This window comes from Onychomys torridus, chromosome 8 (assembly GCF_903995425.1).
Source record: "Onychomys torridus chromosome 8, mOncTor1.1, whole genome shotgun sequence".
Lineage (NCBI taxonomy): Eukaryota > Metazoa > Chordata > Mammalia > Rodentia > Cricetidae > Onychomys > Onychomys torridus.
The window spans coordinates 50431686-50453806 of NC_050450.1; the positions used below are offsets into that span (position 1 = coordinate 50431686).

The 22121-nt window shown below is 50.0% G+C and overlaps 1 protein-coding gene and 1 pseudogene across 1 annotated transcript; one reads left to right on the top strand and one right to left on the bottom strand.

Annotated features, from left to right (window-relative positions):
• Positions 1-2663: 2663 nt before the first annotated feature.
• On the top strand, positions 2664-21974 carry Adora2b (adenosine A2b receptor). The gene is made up of 2 exons (XM_036197250.1): positions 2664-3113; positions 20553-21974. The coding sequence occupies exons 1-2, from the start codon at positions 2779-2781 to the stop codon at positions 21214-21216; spliced, it is 999 nt and encodes a 332-aa protein (XP_036053143.1). The 5' UTR covers positions 2664-2778; the 3' UTR covers positions 21217-21974.
• LOC118589724 lies at positions 8505-8967 on the bottom strand (annotated as a pseudogene).
• Positions 21975-22121: the final 147 nt, after the last annotated feature.

The following is a 22121-nucleotide window of genomic DNA, read 5'->3' on the forward strand; positions in this document are numbered from 1 at the left end:
CTTCTTAGGAAATGTGTATTTAGATCCTTGGTCCCTTTAAAACATTGTATATTTGTCCTTTTGCTATTGAATGGTAAGAGTTCTTAATATATGCAGGATACTAGACTCATCAGATATGGGATCTAGAGAGAGTTTATCCTATTTTGTAGGTTGCCATTAGTGTGTGTGTGTGTGTGTGTGTGTGTTATTTGGAGCATGCCACAGTGTACATGTGGAGTTCACAGGACAACTTTGTAGAGTCAGTTCTCTCTTTCCATCCTTACCTGGGTTCTGGGGTTTTAGTTCAGTTCATCCAGCCATGTAACAAGTGCCTTTACCCACTGAGCCATTTCCCTGGCCCCCTGGTTTTTCGTTCTTTCTTCCTCTTTAACAAGATTATATTGGCTGCTCTCAGTCTCTTACATAAGCATTTCAAGATTCATTTGTCAGTTTCTTCAAAGAAATGTGGCTAACTGTAGTGACATATTCCTGTACTGAGTCTGCAGGGTTTGGAGTTCAAGGTCCTCCCCAGCCACATAGTAAGTTTTTGACTAGCCTGGACTACATAGACCCTGTCTCAAAAATAAGAACTAATAAAGGAGACAGATTTGATTGACTCCACAGGTTGATGCTGGTGTTTTTCGGTCCCTCTCCACTTTATTTTGAGGCAGGGTCTCTCATAGAATTCCATTCTTCTCAAGATGAAATCCCATGACTCCCTCCTGTTTGCTAAACAACATTCCATAACCACTAACTACTGTCAGCCTCCTGGGCCCATGAGTCCAGTTCAAATCCTAGCTTGCTCCTAGGTCAGAAATTCATTTCAAATGAACCTCGTAGAAAAGGAGAGATGGTTGGCGAGTCAAGGGACACTTCAGGATAGGGACTTAGGGGTGGGGAGAGAGGACTGCGTGGGGGGAGCTCTGCGGGTGGGTGACTGATGACATGGAACCCAGCAGACACAGAGACTGGGCCCTTCAGTAGTCTGATTCTGGGGAGGTCTGCTGAGGAAGGTGGAGCTCTATAGGGGAGATGGACACCCAGGTGCAGGAAATGCTGCTCGACTTGAGTATGGTTACACTGGAGCCACTCCCAGGAGCCAGCGGGCCTCCATGCGCCCTGCCAGCCCCCTCTTTGTTCCTAATGCTCTGGTCCTTGCACAGAGACCCCCCCCCCCCCGGAGCGGGCACCACAGCTCCTCCAGCACTCCATCCTGGTGGGCAAAGCCTTCTCCATTCAGGCCTTCTATTCTCCACTCTCCTGGGCATGGCTGTCCTTAAGCAAGGGCGGACACCCCCCTCCCCCACACGCGCACACGCACCGCGCTGCCCCATTTGATTCCCTACCCAATACTGCCAAAAGCCACCACTCCAGGAAGTCTCTTTCCTCCTGCCATTTCAAGCTCGGTACCCATTGTCTGACCTCTCTGAGGTCCCAGCTTGTCATCCATGTGAAGGTGAAGCAGCTGCTATCAAAACTCAGATGACCCGGGCATAGGACCTGTGGATTTGCCAATATCTTGTAGGAAACGTATACAAATATATAAGGAAGTTTTTAAAAATACGGTTTTTCTCCACGTGGAAAACAGAAAGAAAAAATCCTTAAAATAACCAGTTAGAATGTTACTTTATTTTATGTTTAAGAGCTCTGGTCTTTGGTGACTTTCTTGTCTATGTTAGGATCCTGGCAGACAATGCCGTCCATATGTGTGGGCCCGTGGGGGATTTGCTGTTACTATTACAGCTAACCCTGAAATGTAATTTATATACCATACAATCCAGCCATGTAAAAGGTGTAATTCAATGCACCTCTTCCCCCTCCAATCTCCGCGCACTCATGCAGGAAGAAAACGAGTTTAGCATTCACGTTAAAAAAAAACTCCATTATCTCCCAAAGAGGCTGTTTAGCAGCCACCCGTATTTTGGTTCGGCTTAACAGAGTTTTCAGTCAGCTTTGTCGTCTTGACCATCTCCTTGACCATCTCCTTGACCATGCTGGCTGGTGTCTACAGGTAGCGGCTTCTGCGGGGGCAAAAGGCACAGCCCACGGTGTTCTAGGACTGAACACTCCAGACACAGGGGAGCAGCTAGAGCCCGCCAGGAGCGAGGTATGGGGGCGGGGGAGCAGGTGGGAGGAAGGACGGGTCACCGCAGGTGTGGGCGTTCAGCACCCTTCCTGGGGTGAATGAGGGAGGCTGAGTCTGGAAAGGGGCGGCGGCGCAAGTGAGTTTGCGAGCGCAGAGCTCAGCAGGCGAGCACCCCTGGCGGGCAGCGGTGGCCTCGGGGACCGGTGGACTAGGGGCCGCGCGGGGAGTGCAGCGTCGAGAGGAAGCCCGGGCCGGACGTGGGGGTCAGCTCTGGTGTGGCGGGGTCTGCACGCCCGGCAGGGGAGTAGGCCCAGGGCCCGCAGCTCGGGATCGGGGCCGGGTGAAGGCTAGGACCTCGCGCCAGGGTGGGAGTTGGAGAACCCTAGAGGTGTGTTTCCCGTGTGCCACCGCCCGAGGGCAATTTAGGGAATTCGTTCTTCTTGGAGCTCAGGAGCAGCTAGAGCACGGACCCGGCGAGAAGGGCGGGACTAAGGCGGGCTCTTGGCAGGCGGCCAATGGGCGCCGCCCCCGCAAGGCCACGCCCCCGCAAGGCCACGCCCCCGCGCCCGTCCCGAGCGCAGAGACTAGAAGACAGAGACCCGGCTCCCGACGCGCGGTTTAGGCGCTGTGGCCATGCCTAGCGGCGCCTTAGCGCCTGTCCTGCCACCCGCGCAGCCCCGTTAGACGAAGCCCCGGGCCCGGCTGGCCCGGCCATGCAGCTGGAGACGCAGGACGCGCTGTACGTGGCACTGGAGCTGGTCATCGCCGCTCTGGCGGTGGCGGGCAACGTGTTGGTGTGCGTCGCGGTGGGCGCCTCGAGTGCTTTGCAGACCCCCACTAACTACTTCCTGGTGTCTCTGGCGGCGGCCGACGTGGCCGTGGGACTCTTTGCCATCCCCTTCGCCATCACTATCAGCCTGGGCTTCTGCACGGACTTCCACAGCTGCCTCTTTCTCGCCTGCTTCGTGCTGGTGCTCACACAGAGCTCCATCTTCAGTCTCTTGGCGGTGGCTGTCGACAGGTATCTGGCCATTCGCGTCCCGCTCAGGTGAGGCAAATCTTTCCAGCCCGGGCCGGTTTAGAGTTGTACAGAGGGGCACCCTCTCCAGGGCCCACGGTTCTACCTTCTGGGACCTCAGATGGGCCAGATTAGGAGTACACTCGGCACTCGGAGAGGTTCTGGCGTGGAGGATGCCAGCCACCTCCCTCGATGCATGTTCCACTGCGGGTTGTTGACACCCTCCTGGAGCGGCAGAACAGGCCACCGGCTGGGTGGGTGCCTCTTAGGCGTCAGGGATGCTCCAGTCACTCCCAGCTTAGGGGATCTAAATAAGGACACCCTTTAGGGACTCTTTTTAAGTGCGCGCCCCGCGAAGTGCCCGCCACGGGCTCCGGAAGCTCAAGCCCGGGAAGGTTTGGTGATTGCATCTCCACACTCGTGGGGAAAGAAAGATACACTTTCCCAGCCCCCTTAGCCCAGCGCGGGGGATCAGAGCAGCTGCCAGACGCCGTCCTGTGCGTAATGGTCTTGGAGAAGCTTCACCTAAGAGCAAGGCAACTTTGGACGCTGGGAATTGGTACTGTTGTAAGGCACACGGTACTAACGACCCAGCTTTAGAAGGTGCCTACTTCGAAGTGAGGCGGCTAGGCAGATCTAAGGAAAAAGTGCCGCTTAACCCCGGTGGGGAACTCTAGGAGCATTGGTCCCTACTAGCTCCTTAGTGACTCAGATTACTCCCAGACATTTTAAAAAGCTACTGTACTTACCGGTTCACTGAACACCGACAGGCAGCCTTAGTCTCTAGCACATTGTGTAACCTTATTTGTATACCGCTGCGGTGCCCAGCAGCCCGAAGAGGCCCTTTCTTCGAATATGCCTAAACCACTTTCTCTCTTTTTCCACACGGAGAAAACAGGATTCAGGGTAGGGAGCCGGTTAGTAGAGGACGCGGCTCCCAGTTGTAGCTAGTTGAGTTTGTTGATGCTTGCTAGTGTGCCTGGGCCCTTTAGCGTTTCTGAGGTGAGCTTTGGATCGCTTTAGATTTGGAGCTGAGACGAGGAAACCAAAGTCACAAGAGTAGGAAGAGAAAGGGAAGGATTCACTGAGCTCCGATTGTGGGACAGACAACTCCAATTAAATGTACATGCTTTAATCCTCACCCTGTCCAGAGGACAGGTGCTGTTGCCTGCATCCTATAGGAGAGGGGTGTGGCCCAGGTTCAGGATGCTGCGTGTGGGATGCGTGGCACAGCCGTGACTCAAACTCAGAGCTGGCACAGTGCCTTCACCATGCCATCCACCTGTCTCACAGGGCCGAGTACGGTACCAGTATTTGAGAAGTGTGGAGAAGACTCTCTTGCTATTTCTAGAGGAGGATCTTGTCTGCAGTAAGCTGGTGTTTGTAGGAGAAATGTGTATGGGCAATTGATCAGCAGAAAGCTCCCATAAGCCCTTGTAATAGATGTGATGAGCCTAGTCCCTGTGGGTAGATGTCTTGGGTCCCCTGCTTGTGTGTGTGTGTGTGTGTGTGTGTGTGTGTGTGTGTGTGTGTGTGTTCCACACCCACTGCCCTTGGCATCTGACTAGGAGGCTTCACACATCCCATCAGGTGTCCTGCAGCCCAGGGATTCCTGAGCCTGGACCCACACAGCCTTCTCTTCTCTCCATTCTTGCTGGTCTGTTCTTGTCTGTTACCTCCCATAGCGAGTACTTGATGGCCTTTTGAACTTTTTCCCACCATAGAGCAGAGCAGTCCCATGCCCCCAGCTTGAGTTGTCTATCTAGGGGAAGCCCTTTTGGGCTTGCCCCTGGCAGAGCCCCAAATACAGGGCAGCTCACCCAGGACCCATTCCAAGTATCTCTTGTGCCACATGACCGGAGCAGGAAGTTCCATAAATGTTTAAATCTGTTAGTTCTTGTCCTGGGTTGTGCTGGGCGGGTCTTGAAGAAAATGGGTGTGGGTGTCTTAAGGGGAAACAGATGTGAATCATAGGCTCTTTACTTCTTCTTTGCATTTGCTAAGGGTGGGGGGCCAGTGGGAGGTGAAGGGAGGGAGATCAGTGAGCGAGGAGCCAAATGTGCTCCACTGAGCATGCAGGCTCGTCTGCAGGGGTCTGGAAAGCTGCACAGCAGTATCCCGTCCACACCCAGGCAGATATGAGTTCCTAACCTGCTAGGACACCAGCTCACACTATGGTAGGTTGAGATGCATACCTTCCCTGAGCCCGCCTGAGAAGTGTGTGTGTGTGTGTGTGTGTGTGTGTGTGTGTGTGTGTGGTGGGTGGGCCTTCTGCCTTCAGCAGCTCAAAGCACAACCCTATGGGAACAGAGAATGTAGGTTACTTTGAGCTGAACTCTGTGGCAACATGGCTGAAGTTGCAGCTCCTCAGGAAGGCTGAGGCAGGGGAATTGCTAGAGCCAAGGAGTTCAAGGTTAATTTGGGCAACAGCCATATCCTTGTCTGGAAAAAAAAATGCGGATTACAGGACCCAACTGGGTCCTGCTGAATCAGAGTCTGTGGGGTAGGGTGTATAGATGTATTAATACCTACCCTGGGTCTGCTATTTATGTCAAAAGTTTGAGCCCTCCAAATATCAGGCAGGTTTTGAAACTTGGCTTCTCTTGTTTATCACGGGCTGGGTCTGAGTTACCCCAAACATTGAGTTGGTTCCACCTTGGGGCCATGGAGCTACAGATGGGCATCAAGACAGAAGTGCCCTACTAAGGAGCCAGGTGCAGGGTAGGCATGTAATCTCAGCATTCAGGAGCCCCAAGCAGGAAGATAATCACCCTTTGAGGCTAGCTTGGGGTTACATAGTGAGTTCTAGTCCCAAACCAGCCTGAGATACAATGGGAGACCCTGTCTCAAAAAAAAAAAAAAAAAAAAGGGTGAGGGATTAAGATCACATACTGTTCTTCCAGAGGACCAGAGTTCAGTTCCCATCAACCCACATCAGGTTGGCTTACAACTACCTGTACTTTTAGCTTTGGGGGATTCAACACTTTCTTCTGGCCTCTTCAGATACCTACAATTGGGCACACACACTTAAAAATATAAAATAAAATAAACCAAAAAAAATTTTTTTAAAAAATATCCTGTTTAGGAGGTGGTGTGTCTCTCTCAGGAAGTCAAGCAGGTGATGCCCAGGGTGTGAGCATGGAATGCTTAGATCAGCACATCTCTTACCTGAGCAAAACAAACTCTTGACTCCATGGCTCTGATGGTGTCATGCTCTAGGAGCCCTGGTTCCCATGGACAAACCTTGATTTTCACTAACATGAAGGAGTGATGTAGCCTGAGAAAGGGAGCCTAGAGGCGGTGCTAGGCATAAGCAAAATCCTTTTGTGCTCCTTCAAAACAGAACAGACTGCTTACGTTAGGCTGTGTGCCCTTTGCCCTCAGAGTGAAGGCTGTCCACACACAGATAGGTCCTTCCTTCTGCACTGCTGGAGACTCCCATGCAGGGAACCTTTGGAAGAGGGCTGCATTAGGGATATGCACAGCAGAGCTGAGGTGGAAGCCGGAGGCTGTGGGAGGTGAGCTACCTCTCTGCCCATAGCAACCTCTGGCTCTCACTTCATCCTGTGGCTGATTCTGGCTGGTGCCCATAGGAGTACTTCCTCCTGGCCTAGCCTTAATCCTGTTCCCTTTCGTGCCCCTCTGGGGGCCTTTCTTCCTTTGCTCAGTGAACTCAGTTTCCCTTTTTACCATGGTTGACTCTCTGGAAGAGCTGACATGATTGTTTTTCTGGAGGTGCTGAAGGACAGTGTTTTGGAGGGAGATGTGTCTACTGGATAATGATAGGTCCATGTGCGTCCTGCCTTCTGTTCTCTCTCTCTCTCTCTCTCTCTCTCTCTCTCTCTGTGTGTGTGTGTGTGTGTGTGTGTGTGTGTGTGTGTGTGTGTGTGTGTGTGTTACTATGTTCTGTCTGGGAGGTAGAAATGTATGTTCTAAGTGCAGCAGGGAAAATAAAAAGGCAGGGAGGGGAAGGAGGGCTGGAGACGGCAGATCTGTAGATGTAGAGTCCTCTGGTAAGAGGACAGAAGAAGAGCTAGCCCATCTGCTTCTAGAAACAAAGGCTAATGTGTCAATCTACTCTGGAACCCCTGGGCTCAGGCCTGGGTAGCGGGCACTGCAGGAATGCACCGCCGTACCCAGCTGTTTTAATACACTTGAATGAAGGAACCCATGTCGTCAGAAGATCCCTCACAGGCCTGCACAAGGATAGGGTGGCACAGGGCCTGGAGATGGTGGGAAAGCTAGGCGAGCAGCAGGTGCCACTGGCTGAGGGCAGGTAGCTACAGATTGTGGGGTGTGGCCTGCAGGTCCTGGCTCCTGCTTAGGTGCTGGCCCAGTTACCCAGAACTGGGTGTTGCTTTGTCTTTGTTTACCCTCCGTTGTTAGTACCCAGGGGGCTTTGCTCCATCTCCAGGAACACCCACCTTAGACCAAGCAACACGGAGGACCATCGCCGGCTCTTATCTGATCTCATGGCTCTATTGTTGACAGGATCTTGGCCAATATGGCAGACAGCAGGAGGGATTGGTAGGGTACTTCCTCAAGCCTATCTTAAAACCAGGCTGGAACTGAGGTCACACACTCAGGAGGGCACCTGAAACTCCTGTCCTCAGGCTGCGGGAGAAATCAGGCCTGAAGTAACCAGCCAGCCATCAGGAGCGCATGGCAATGTCCAGGCATGGGGTGATGGAGGTGAGGTTGGCAGGCACTCCAGCTGTTCAGTCTCCCCTGAGGGGTGAGAGGAGACAGGTCCTTCTGGTCATCACAGGCTCTCTCTCTCCCCTTGAATGGAGTGGGGTGCAGAGCTGCACCCAGAATGCCACAGCTTGTAGCTACTGAGCTTGTCTGGAAGGACCACAGCCCAGGGGCAGCCATGCCAGGAAATGGTTTTGCACCTTAAACCACCATCTACATCCTGTTCTGAAAAGCATGGGTGCCGCCTGTGGCTGTCTGGAGAATGAACTGGTGGGAGGTTGTGATGGCTGTTCTTGGTTGTCAACCTGACTACATCTGGAATTAATTAAAACTCAAGCAGCTGGGTACACCTGTGAGGGACTTCTTTCTCTCCTCTCTTCCCTTCTCCCCTCCTCTTCTCCCCTCCTTCCCTCCTCCTCTCTTCTCTTCTACCTCCCCCCTTCCTCCCCACTCTTGTTTTAGATACAGGGTTCCTCTGTGCAGCCCTGACTGTCCTTGGAACTCACAGAGATCCCCCTGCCTCTGCCTCCCAAAGGCATGTGCCACTGCCACCCAGCAAGGGACTTTTTCTTCCTCCTTCCTTTCCTTCTTTATTTTATTTTATTTTTTTATATAGATCTTGCCTCAAGTTTATTTGTAAAAACAACATAGGCCACTGATCATCTGCAAACAGTGTGTAGGTGTGTCACAGCAGTCTGTCTGCACATTGGCAGACAGAAACCTTTTCTATGGGGCCTTCACAGAGGCCTGGGCACCTTTGGGAGCCTGAGCTGCAGCTGAGGCTTGGGCCTGGGCCTGGGCTGGAGTGGAGGCCTCTGCCTTGATTTGAACCTTGGGCTTTGGTTGGCAGAGCCTGTGACCCTTGGCCATGTAGCTTCAAATCCTCTTCTCCAGATCAGGGTGAGCGATAAAAGCAAGATGGCTGGGGCCCTTTGGCATCTTGGGCTTAACCACCTGGGGCTTCACAGGGGCTTTGATGGCCTCTGCATGAGCACCCACTGCCTTCACATTGTTGGCCTGCATCTTCTTCAGGCCTTTCTTTGCTTCTTGGCAAAGCGCCTGTTCCTCAGGAACTTGGGGTCGTCCACCTTCAGAGATTCATGTCATCTTTGTGACGGGGTTTCTTAGTGCCATTTCTGTGCCGTTTTCAGGACTGGCTGTGTGTGGCGTGGTTGTTGGACTTGGCCATGTCTGAATGGTAACCAGCAGCTCCCGAAGTGCCTGGGCGAGGGACTTTTTCTTTCTTTCTTTCTTTTCTTTCTTTCTTTCTTTCTTTCTTTCTTTCTTTCTTTCTTTCTTTCTTTCTTTCCTTTCTCGTTTTTCGAGACAGGGTTTCTCTGTAGCTTTGGAGCCTGTCCTGGACTAGCTCTGTAGACCAGGCTGGCCTCAAACTCACAGAGATCCACCTGCCTCTGCCTCCCGAGTGCTGGGATTATAGGTGTGCGCCACCACCGCCCAGCCAGGACTTTTTCTTAACTAAATCATTGAGGTGGGAAGATCCATCTTTAAACTAGCCACACTTTCTGCTGGCAGCCTATATAAAGGACATGGAAGAAGGATATGTATGATATTTATATATGTATAAATAAATCCCCTGTATGTATGTGTGTTCATTCTAAAAGTTCTATTTCCCTAGAGAGCCCCAGAAGGACAGAGGAAACAACATTCTCTCGACAGTCTTCATTCCTTCCACACACACCAGGTCTGCAGCCTTGTGGGTCCTAATTCACAGCCACTGGCAGGACTGTCTCTTCTGTCTGGCCTGTGACAGTACAGGTGTGTCCCGCCCAGAGGTGTTCAACACATGCCCTCAGTTGTCTTGCATACTGGAGTTTTCCACTTGTGAACAGAAGCCACACTTTATTAAAGCCCTTTCTATGGGCAGGTTTACACCTTATATACCTCCTCCTGTCTAGTCTTGAGAACTCTGTGGGGCAGGCACTTCAAAGATGAGGCCCAGAGTTGTCTAGCCTGGGATCACACAGGACACCTGGGCTGCAGGAGCCTGCTTTCCTGGGAGCCACAATCAGCATGAAGATGGCTACAGGGAAAGAAGCCAGACACCCTGTGTGGTAGTACATTATTTTAAGGTTGCTACTTTTGTTTATGTTGCATTTGTTTAACTCTGTGAAGACTGTGTTACTTTGCCTAAAACACTTGATGGCCTAATAAAGAGCTGAACAGCCAATAGCAAGCAAGGCAGGCAAAAGGATGCGGGGGGGGGGGCTGACAAGCAGAGAGAATAGATAGAAGGAGAAATCTGTGAGGAAAAGAAGAAAGAGCAAAAGGGATCAAGGAGGAGGACATCGGGGGCCAGCCATGCAGCCAGCCACCCAGCCACACTGCCAGCCACAGAATAAGAGGGAAAGTCAGATATATAGAAGTAAGAAAAGGAAAAAGCCCAGAGGCAAAAGGTAGATGGGATAATTAAAGTTAAGAAAAGCTGGCAAGAAACAAGCCAAGTGAAGGCCAGGCATTTATAATTAAGAATAAGCCTCCATGTGTGATTTATTTGGGAGCTGGATAGTAAGCCCCCAAAAAGAGCCAAACAGCAAAAGAATAAAAATACCACCACCACCACCATCACACTTGACGGAGAGGTTGGGTGAGAGCTGAAGAGTAATTTGACTAGAAAAGGAAGCCACATTTGGTCCAAACATGCCTGCAGTCAGAACTCCAGCAGCAGCCGAAGGGCTGTAGGGATCACATCCTTCCCTCTTTCTTCAGTTCAGGGGTCTGTGGTCCAGCCTTTCCCACTACCAACTCATCACCAACCTTCAGGAATTGACTAGAGTGTGTACATTCTCCCTTAACGGTGTTGCCATGATCCGGTCTTGTCTCGGGCTAACAGGCTGGAGGCCTTGCCAGTGGCTGCAAGTCTCAATGACAGCTAACAAGTGTGCCTCTTCAGACGGATCAACGTTGAGAACAGTTTGCCTGAAGGGGTGTAATACTTTCTCTAGAGGGTTCATGCTTGAGGCGTGTGCGTGGGGCTCATAGGAAGGAAGGGCACTGGGCTGTGCGTGGAGCCTATGCAAAGGAGCAGAGGGTGAGAGTCCGGGTGCTTGCATTAAGCACAGAGGGAGAGGCTGGACAGGCAGAGCAGTAGGGATGGAGCGGGCAGGTCACAGAGGGCCTGGAGGCTTCCTGGGGCCTCAGATCTCGTCCTAGAGGTGGGTCACTAACGGACGTAGGAGGTGTGTGTGTATTGAGGGTGGCATAGAAGTCAGCACCCTGAAGGGCCCTGAAAGGAGAGCAAACACACTCCCTTCTTGGACTAGTGCCAGCCCTTCTGCTGGGTTAAACCCTCCAGATACATTTTGTCACTGGACTTCCTCCTCCTGTCTCCCACGGACACTCGGTGGTGTGCCACCATCTTGTTTCATATGTACTTATTTGTGGGTGTATGTGTGCCACGGTGTGCATATGGAGGGCCGAGGACGGCCGGAGTTGGTTCTCTTCTACTACATGGATCCCGGAGCCTGAACTCAGGTCACTAGGCTTGCTAACAAACCTGACACTGTCTCATAAAGTTACATTTTTGGAACTTTTCCTTGATTTATTTATTTTGAAACAGGATGGCTCACATAGCCCAGGCTGTCCTCGAACTCTTGACCCTCTTGTCCCCACCTCCCAAGTGGCTGTGCTTTACACATATGCCCCTATGCTCGCCTAGTATTTGCTTTTAGAAAAGTTTTTGGATTCAGTGGGTTTGGATTCTTTAACATGGAAGAGTGGACTTAGTCAAAATGTTTCCACCCCATCCTCCATCAACTGGATCTCCAGCTCCAGGCAGGGGAGGGAGAGAAGGAAGGGGCAGAGGCCACAGCACCTAGGAGACCAGGCAGCCCAGGAAGTGGGTGCACAGGCCGTCACTCTGTCCTAAACGCTTTTCCAATTCCTGCTGGTGATTAAACTGGAGCCTCCCACCCCCACCATTTGCGTTTCCAATTGAGGAGTCCACAGTCCACGGTCCACAGTCCACCATGGTGCCCTTGCCTGCCTCCTTTCTGTGGACCCTCACCAAAGCTCCTCGTTTTCTGATACCCTCCACTCTGGTTTCAATATGATTTAATACCTTTGTGCCTGACTGTCAGTTGACTGCGATTTTGTGGGACGAGGTAACTAGGTGAGACACACACCAATGTGGAATTATTTACTTATTTCTTTAGAGACAGTGTCTTATAGTGCAGGCTAGCCTGGGCTCACTTTTCATTCCTCCTGCTCCTGAGTACAGGAATTACAGGTGCGTGACACCACACCTGGTTTATGAGGTGTTGGGCTTCATGATGCTGGGTAAGCACCCAACCGATGGCACTGCATTCCAATGCTGGGATTACAGATGTGCACTACCATAGCTGGTTGAAATGTAGGGTTTTTTTTTTATAAATTTTTAAAACTATTTTATTTTAATTTTATGTGTATGTGTGTTTTGCCTGTATGCATGTCTGTGTACCACGTGTGTGCCTGATGCCTGCTGAATCTAGGAGAGGTTGCTGGATCCCCTGGGACTGAGATTGTGAGCTTCCATGTGGGTGCTGGGGATTGAACCTGGGTCCTCTGCAGAAGCAGTCAGTGCTTTCAACTGCTGAGTCATCTCTCCATCCCCTCAAGTATAGAATTTAAGTCATGAATTTCGTGATGACAGATCTTCATTTTGAAGCCACTCTGATGGACAGCTGGGACTGGAAGGGACAAGATTATGTAGGAAAGCCAGGTGTCATCCAGGTAAGGAAGAAAGGAAGTGTGATTTGGCAGAAGCCATGGAGATGGCATATTTGAGATAAGTGACATCTGAGCGTTTGTACCTGGAGGGAAGGCTGATGTCTGCCTGACATTACCCAGGAGCCTGACAGTTTGAACAGGGAGGTCCCAAGTAAAGCCAACCAGGACACCTGGACAGTCAAGAGCCTGAAGCCAGAGATGGACCCAGATCCAGTTAGTGACCCAGGTTGGCAGTAGGTTGAATGGGAATGTGGGCGCTGTCACCAAAGACTGGGGAGTCCTTTAGAAGGGCTGGTAGATCTAATGGGCAATGTTAAGTGGTGTGCCTGTAGCTGAAGATGGGAATACAGGAGACGGGTTTTAAGGGGCTTGGTGACAAGGACAGATGGTGGTGGTTGAAGGGTAAGTCCAGGCCAACTCCCAGGTTTCTGGGCATCAGTGGTCTGCTCTGAAAATTAGGGGTAGGTGGAAGTGTTGGGGAGCTTATGGCCCAGGTGTGTTCCTGGTCTAGGTTGGATGGGCAGGCTAGGAAGTGTAGTTGGGTGTGAACTGTGGAGAGGTTGGCACTCACTGGTCCTTCACTGTTGGGGTGCAGCTCTTCCTGCTCTGTTGGAGCCCAGCACTGCCCTGTCTCCTACCATATGGAGATTCTTGCTCACCCCCTTCCTTCTCCCTGCCAATGCCCTGTCTCCCACCTTATGGAGGCTCTTGCTCACTCCCCTCCCCTCTCCCTGCCAATGCCCTGTCTTTGGTTGCTGCCTATGTAGCTTAAGGCCCACCAGCCACAAGCTTCCCAAGCTGCATATGACATCTGTTTGCACTGTTGATTTCCACACCGTCATCGCTCAATCTGGCCCTGCAAACTCTGCCCTGGAGCCTTGTGTCTGCTCAGTGCTCTCTCTCCTGTGCCCCCTCCCTGTGTGTCTGCCCTGGCTTCCAGGGCCCCTCACCTCTTGGAACTTAATGTGCTGAGGCCTCTTCTGCACATGTGACCCCTGCTGGAATGTCACCCCACTTCCCTGCCGATTCTTCCTTATGCTCATTGTGTCTCCTCCTACAGTGACTGTCTCCTGTGAGTCCCCAGGGTTTTTTGGCTGCTCTCTGCAACTTTGCAGCTATTTTCTTTGCTATTTGTAGCTTGTTAAGCTGTCAGCTAGTCCGTGGGTGGACTGGCTTGTTGCCAGTAGATCAGGATTCTATATGGAATGTCCTGAGAGGTTTATGGGAGAAGCTGAGGGAATTGAGTGATGGGGACTGATTGATGCTGTTCCAGAAAACCAAGTCTCTCCTCTCTTTGGCATTTCCAGAAGTCATTAGCAATATAGCCTGGCTCATTAACTGGATCTGGGTCCATCTCTGGCTTCAGGCTCTTTACTGTCCAGGTTGCCTGGTTGACCATGTGGCTTTATTTAGGACCTCTCTTTTCAGATGCAGGCTCCTAAGTGATGTCAGATTGATATCTACTGTGAAATAATTCTTCTATACATTGTGAAAATGTTTTGCTCTCATTTTTAATAAAGAGCTGATTGGCCAATAGCTAGGCAGGATTTTCAGGGCAGAGAGAATGCTGGGAAGAAGAGATGCAGAGGGAAGCAAGATGAACGTGCTGTGTTGAAAGAAAGCACCACCACATGGCAGAGGGTAGATAAGAAATATGGATTAATTAAAATGTAAGAATGAGCTAGTAACAAGCCTGAGCTATTGACTATTTATGATTAGTAATAACTCTGAGTTGTTATTTGGGAGCAGCTGCCGAAACACAGAGAAACTCCATCTATAAACACCAGCCTTCCCTCCAGGTACAAATGTTCGGATGTTACCTCAAATATGCCAGTTGCCTTAGTTTGCTTTCTATTGCCATAACAAGAACTGTGACCCAAACCAACCTGAGGAGGGAAGGGTTTCCTTCTTTGTCTCTCTCCTTCCTTCCTTCCTTCCTTCCTTCCTTCCTTCCTTCCTTCCTTCCTTCCTTTCATTTTCTTTCTTGTTTTTTTTCCCCCCAGACAGGGTTTCTCTGTATAGCCAGGAAAAGGTTTAGTGTTCTCTCAGCCTATGTACTGCCCATCACTGAGGGAAGACAGGAGAGGAACCTGGAGGCAGGAACTGAAGCAGAGACTATGGAGGAACACTGCTTACTAGCTTGCACAGCCTGCTTTCTTATATGCCCAGGACCACCTACCTAGGTGTGGCACCACCCACATTGGTCTGACCCTCCCACAGTAATCACTGATCAAGAAAACGCCCCACAGACTTGCCTACAGGCCAATATGTTGGAGGCATTTTCTCAGTTGAGGTTTCCTCTTTCCAGATGACTCTAGCTTGTGTCAAGTTGACAAAAAAGACAAACAACACCCCAAAAAACCAAAACAACAAATCAGCACAGATATGTATGAATGTGCTGTATATGTGTACGTATCACACACACAGACACACACCAGTAGTCTCTGGTTTCAGAAATACAGAGTTGTTCTCAATCAATGTAAGTTAACCTTTACCCCCTTGTCACAGACCCCAATTGCAGCTACAAGTGGATGTAAAGTCTACTTATGTGATCAAGATGGTGGTGTTCTGGTCTCTTTTTATAAGCCAGGTTCTTTGACACTTGTTTCTGGGTATAGTGCTGGCCGTGGATGGAATATGGAACAGGCTCGTCTCTACTGTTGAGAAGCCTGTTCAGTTGGGAGGGACAGAGAATGTCCAGTGACATGTGGGTATCTAGGTGGGGTAATCTGGGCAATACCAGGTGCCAAGGAACACACTGGTGTATTTCAGTGTGAATTTCTCTGCTTCCATGTAAATCCCTGACCTGTGAATTAATTCATGTGTGACGGGTGAGTGGGAGCAGGATATTTGCTCCATACATGACTGTGCCTGGGCAGGGCAGGGGGATGGGTGTGTGTGTGTTGGGGGGAGGTGGTACACTCCTCTGCAGGAAAGGAAAAGGCTTGACTGCCATGCAGGAGGGGCCCAGTGGGCATCAGGGATGATGAGGATACAAACTGCTTGTGCCTGGCACCCCTTTCTTGGAAAGCTGCACCCCACCTTGTATACCCCAGTCTGCTTCCATGTCCAGCACAGCTACAGTGCCCTGGTCCAGAGCTCCTCTTCCAGCTGTACCATATTGGTCTCTCTCTGATAAATGTTTGGCCAGGATCCCCATTCACCCTTTTTGATGTTTTTAAAATATGCACTCTGGCAGCTGCTAGCCCCACTGGACTGCCTGTACAGTTGGCCCTAATAATTTTGAGAGTACTCTAGCTACAAAACTGTGGTCTGAGTGGTATGCCATAACCCATTTTTCACCTCTGTCCTGTTTGTGTATGTGGATTAAGAGAACAGAAGCTTTCCAAGTATATATGTACTTAGCAGCAAGCTTGGTAGCTCACCTCTTACTTCCAGCATGTATTCAGGAGGTTGAGGCAAAAAAACCAAAACACAAAACAAACAAACAAACAACAACAACAACCCCCCCCCAAACAAAAACAACACCCCCCCAGGTTTGAGGCTGACCTGAGAATTCTGGGACAGCATGGACAAAATGAGATTCTGTGTCAAAAAGATATATACTGTCTCCCAACAGAAATGTCTGTATTTACTGGAGAGTGGAGCTTGTGGGCAAGACTAGCTATGAAGAGCGAGCCCTCACAGCTAGAAGCAGTGATAGGTCTCAGCATGTATTCACTTAGCAGTGTGCATTTAGGAAGTGCTCTGTTGCAGGGCTCAGGATGGAACGTGGGGCCTCATTTATGGTAGGTGCCCACTGAGTCCTATCCTAGCACCCCAGCCCTGTAAATCTGTGTTGTAAATCACAGCTGTGGCTGGGAGGTGGGCTCCAGAGCCACAGTTTATGAGAGGACTCAGGCTGCACTGGGCAGACTACGTCACTGCCCAGGGCCTTGGAATAGGAAGCCTCCAGAGAGCTGGGAAGGTGGCCTGGTTTGAGCTGCAGAACCCTGTTCTGGTAGGTCAGCACTTGTTACACAGCCCTTGGCCAGTCCCTCGTTCCTTCCTTATGTAATCAGCAATCACACTGCTTATTGTTGATTCTTCTGTGTGACTGTTTCTACCAATCCCCTTAGCTAATGAGCTTTTATAAGGAGGATCTGGATACAGTTACAACCATTTGCCGACTCTGTGCTTTCCCAGGAAAACCTTTTAATGTGGACTACACAGGCTGGACTTGTTCCTGCCTTGATTGGAAAGAGGCTGCCTGCATTTACTCCTCACTGCCTGTCCCGCCTGTCTGTCATGTTCTTGGGGTAGGCATCCTGGTCTCACCAAAGCATTTGGTGCCCTCCATGGCAGAACACTGGTTGGCACACGACCAGGGAATGGAAGGATGTGGCCTCTCGGGAATATTTTGTGGACACGGCCACAAACACGTACTTGAGAATTTTCTGAGAACTCTTGGTGCACAGGGAACCAAGTGTAGCTCCTGCTGCAAATAATGGGGGCTAGGGAGAGAACAGAACACAAGCAGAGGGGACCAGAACTTTCCGGTGTTAGGGTCCCCAGGGTCAGCCTTTCCAGTATCCATCCAGCACAGGGACACCTGCCTTTTCTCCTTCCTGCACTTAGGTCCAGGTGCATGTCTGTGAAGGCTGAGGTTTGCTGTCATGGGGCTAGTTGTGCCTCTAAGTGAAGAGGCTGCAGCTCTCTTGCCCTAGGGCAGTGGTTCTCAACCTTCCTAAGGCTGTGACCCTTTAATACAGTTCCTCATGTGGTGATGACCCCAACCATAAAATTATTTTCATTGCTACATCATAGCTGTAATTTGGTACTGTTATGAATTGCAGTGTAAATCTCTGTTTCCAGTAGTTTTAGGTGACCTCTGTGAAAGGGTCATTCAATCTTAGGGGTCACAACTCGCAGGTTGAGAACCACTGCCCTAGAGTGGTAGAAGGCCCTTCGAGTCCTGATCCTCCTGATTCCTGGGTGCTGCTTGCAGAACAGAGGCTCCGGGACTTGGCAAGTAGCTCTCGTGCCTGGGGGAGGAAACTAATGCATGACTGATGCATGGCTGGGTGACAGAAGAGGAACTGGGGTTCGTGAGAGGAGCACGGGTGGGCTAGGGGTCCTAGACAGAAAAGAGCCACTTTGGGCAATGCTGGCTATCAGTTCCATTGATGGCTTCGTGTTGATGCGAGTTAGTGGTAGTGGGCAAATCATTTAAGCTCTGAGCCTTGTTTTTCATAGTGATAGCCCCTCCCCGCAAGACTTGGGTTAGTGGGTTGTGTGAGTTTCAGGGTACAGTGTGCCCAAAGAGAAGGGGGGCTTGAGTGCTGCTGCTGGAATTTGTTTGGAGAGGGGAGTATGCAGGCACTTGTCTCAAATTTGGTGTCTGTCATACTCTGGCTGCCTGGATCTGTTGTTCTACTGCTCTGACCATTCTTAGACACCTGACTACTCACTCACCCAGCTCCAGGGCTCCACAGAGCTCCTCTCCTCCCTTCTCAGCTCCCACTTCCATGGTCCCAGCCTGCACCTTGTCAGATGCAAAGTGGCACCACCGGTAAGATCCAAAAGCCATTTCACTGTTTGCCTGGCAAGCTCTCGTCTCTCCCTGAGGTGACAAGTCCCTTTCTCAGCTTTGTGAAGTGACAGTTCTCAAGAAAATACAGCCCCATGTGACCACCACCCCAGCCTTTGTGCCCTTCCTCCTGCCACAACTCAGGCAGCATCCCTTCACACAGGCCCCGCATCCTTCTTGCCTCCTCAGCCGCCTTCTTTCTCTTGGGGAAAGGGAGGCTGGGGATAGCCTCATACAGCTTACGTTAGCCTCGAACTCCTGATCTTCTTCCTGCCCCTTCCTCCCAAGTGCTAGGATTGCAGGCATGCTGCCACACTCACCACCCTGCCCATTCTTTCTGCATCTTCTCTACAGATCACCGTCATTAGTTAACTAGCATCCTCTTCCCATGACCTTAATCTCTGTTCTTCTAGCCCTTAATCATGTTTCGGTGAATGTTAGGATACTGGGGAAAACCCCTGAAAACCATGCATCATCCCTGATTCTCACCATCCTCCATCTAATCCATCTTCAAGGCCTGTTAGTTCTTTTTCCAGTATCCATTACATCATCCGGGCTGAAATCCTGGACCCAGAGCTCATTTTCTTGACTTTTGAAATAGTTTTCTAGCTGCTGTCTCCTCTTGTACGCCTAAAACGCAGTTGCTGTGGCCTCGTGCTTTCTGCAACATGAACCACTACTTTCCTTGCAAGTCTTCCATGGCCCCTAGCCCGTAAGCTGGCACTGTCTGGAAGCCCATGTGAGTGCCATTTGCCTGGAATCTTCTCATCCCTAAGCTCCCACTGCAAGGTCCTCCATGATGTCCTATACTCAAGCTTTCCTCGTTTGCACCTTACCAGTCACTGACCAGAGAATGGAAGTGCTAGGATGTGCTTACCCCACATAGCTGGCTGTGTTCAGCTGAACTAAATTAATATGGCTGAGTCAAGGGCAGAGCTGTGGTGCAGGCTACCTCATGGCCAGGATTCTGAGTACCTAGCTTTTTGGAGGCATTGTGTTACCCTGCAGAGACTAATTGTGCTGTTGACATTGCTGGTGAGGCACTGGCAAGGAGAAACATTTTTGAAAAGGTTTCATCACTGGCCAAGAAAAATGCAGTGAGCAGCTGAGCTCAGCAGGCCATCCTGTAGTAGAGGCCCAGCAACGGAGCTGCCCACTGCTGGGAGGCAGCTGCAAGGATGAGCTGTCATCATGCATGAAGCAAGTCTCAGTTGGCTTCGCCTGCAGACTGTACTTGTCTGTGTTCTAGTACACAGCTGCTGCAGAGCTACGCTAACAGGTAGCACATGGGGATGTTTTCATGATGGCTGTGCTTTAGAACTGACTATAGCCGGACTGTGGAGGTGCACTCCTTTAATCCCAGAAGTTGGGAGGCAGAGACAAGTGGATTTCTGAACTTGGGGGTCAGCAGGGTCTACAGAGTGAGTTCCAGGACACCCAGGGCTACACAGATTAAACCCTGTCTCAAAAAACCAAAACCAAACTAAAACAAACAAAACCAAAAACCAAAAAAAGGACTCTACACTGGGCACCATGCCAGGTCCTGGGAGACCAATTCAACAAGATATGGTCTGTCCTTAGTGGATGTCATTCTAGTTGAGGGGAAATATACCTAACAAATTAAGGACCAGATATTCATGTTGATTCCCCAAGTCTCAGCAACTCTCATGCCGGTGGCTTTCTCTAGATGAAACAGCAGAGCTGCTGTTCTACAGTCTGTAGAGAAGTCATCAGTGCCCCTGCCCAGAGTCTGCAGAAGGCATTTTCCTTTTGTGGGATAAGATTTTGCTTTGTGGCCTCAGCATCCTGATTGGAGGACCACAGGTGTGCACCCATCACAACCAGTTCTAAAGCAAACTTCTGGTGTTGAGAGAAGTGATTGTTGTCAAAAGCCCCAGATCCTGAGTCCAAAGGACCCGAGTGCAGGGGGCTCCTTGGACCCTTGTTAAAGAGTCAGCTTGTGAGTCAGGTTTCATATACACATCTCCCCTTATGATGTCGGTTCTTTAACATTAATTAGAGCATGTACATGTCTGTTCACTGATGTATCTCAACCGCTCCAACAGCACCTTACAGGAACCTAAAATTAGCCAGTACTGAGCCTATTAAAAAGGGCCTCTAAGACATCTGTACCTTTGTCATTGGCTGTCCATCACTAAACAGAACGAGTACTGGGTCAAGAATGAGGTTTTTCAAGACCGGGTTTCTCTAGCTCTGGCTGTCCTTGAACTTGCTATGTAGACCAGGCTGGCCTTAAACTCACATGGATCTATGTGCCTCTGCCTCCTGAGTGCTGGGATAGGTGTGTGCTACTGTGTCTGGCTAAGAATGACAGTCTCATTGAGCTTGCTGCAGCAAAGCTGCCAACACCTGCTCCTATGACTGTGTTGAGGAATGGCCATGGTGTCCCAGAGGCTGGGCGAGCTGAAGGGCCATGGGATACCAGAAAGGTAGGATTTTGGGCTCTGGTTAAGGAATATTGTAACATGACCAATAACAGATGATATTCTCTTGAACAGGTATAAAAGTTTGGTCACTGGGACCCGAGCAAGAGGGATCATTGCTGTCCTCTGGGTCCTTGCCTTTGGCATTGGATTGACTCCGTTCCTGGGCTGGAATAGTAAAGACAGTGTCACCAGCAACTGCACAGAACTTGGGGATGGAATCATGAATAAGAGCTGCTGTCCTGTGAAGTGTCTCTTTGAGAATGTGGTCCCCATGAGCTACATGGTGTATTTCAATTTCTTTGGGTGTGTTCTTCCTCCACTACTCCTAATGTTGGTGATCTACATGAAAATCTTCATGGTGGCCTGTGACCAGCTTCAGCGCATGGAACTGATGGACCATTCCAGGACCACTCTGCAGCGAGAGATCCATGCAGCCAAGTCACTGGCTATGATTGTAGGCATTTTTGCGCTGTGCTGGCTGCCAGTACATGCCATCAATTGCGTTACTCTTTTCCACCCAGCTCTTGCCAACACTAAGCCCAAGTGGATGATGAATGTTGCCATCCTCCTGTCACATGCCAACTCAGTTGTCAATCCCATTGTATATGCCTACAGGAACCGAGACTTCCGCCACACTTTCCACAAAATCATCTCCAGTTACATTCTCTGCCAGACAGACACCAAAGGTGGAAGTGGGCAGGCCGGGGCACAGTCTGCTTTTAGTCTGGGCTTATGACCTAGGCTCTGGCCTTTTGAAGAAGAAGGCTTAAAATAAACAATGGGACTCGACACAAGTGGCTGGTTCTCACTGTGAAAGACAGCTACACCTCCCAGGCAGATGAGCGGCCTCTTCTGAGTGCTTACCTGGACTTACCCAAGTCTAGCTAGGACGCATATGCAATTGGTAGCCTCCAAGGTTAACAAATACATGTATGGATCCACTCAGCTGCTCTACTGTGTGGGTGATGGCAGTGGTTTGAATTGATTCCCAAAGACATTTTTATTTCTAAGAATCTGCCTCATTCATGGTAGAAAATGACTAAAGCTTACCTTACTGTGAAGCACTGTGAACTGTTACAATAAAAGTATTTTTCACTTACAGCAATGGGAAAAAAAGTTGGCTATACTAATGTATACTTATTCCCAGGACAGCAAACCAGAAAACTAAAGTACAATTCTTCAATCAAGGTATTGTTGTATTAATTTAGGGAATGATTTTCTCCTAAGTTTTGAAGTAGAATTATAATTAAAAAAGCAATTTAAATTCAGTATTTTCCATGCACACAAAATACTAGAGGTAGAAACTAGAGAAATGGGGTCCCTCCTCGACTGGAACCCTCCTTCTAGACCTTGGTAATGGGTGTGCTTCTCTCCATTTATTGGAACCACAGTGTGAAAATTTTACTAAGCAAAAATATCTATTATATTCAGTGAAATAAAATTTTGTAAAAAGCATGTTCACGGTGCTGCACTAGCTTATGTAATATACTGTCTGCACCTTACCGTGAAGGCTGCTTAAAGAGGAAGCTCATACCGAGTCTGTCTCTCAAGTAGCAAAGAAATCTCGATTTTTCTTTGCTACAATTCAGCATAATGCTCAGACAACCAGAGAACATTGCAACATGTATTTGGCTTTTTGTT

Excerpts from the sequence above, each read along its gene's own strand:
- Adora2b (XM_036197250.1), top strand. The coding sequence starts at position 2,779 with ATGCAGCTGGAGACGCAGGACGCGCTGTACGTGGCACTGGAGCTGGTC. Across the intron at positions 3,114-20,552 it reads GCCATTCGCGTCCCGCTCAG|GTATAAAAGTTTGGTCACTG; the intron begins GTGAGGCAAATC and ends TCTCTTGAACAG.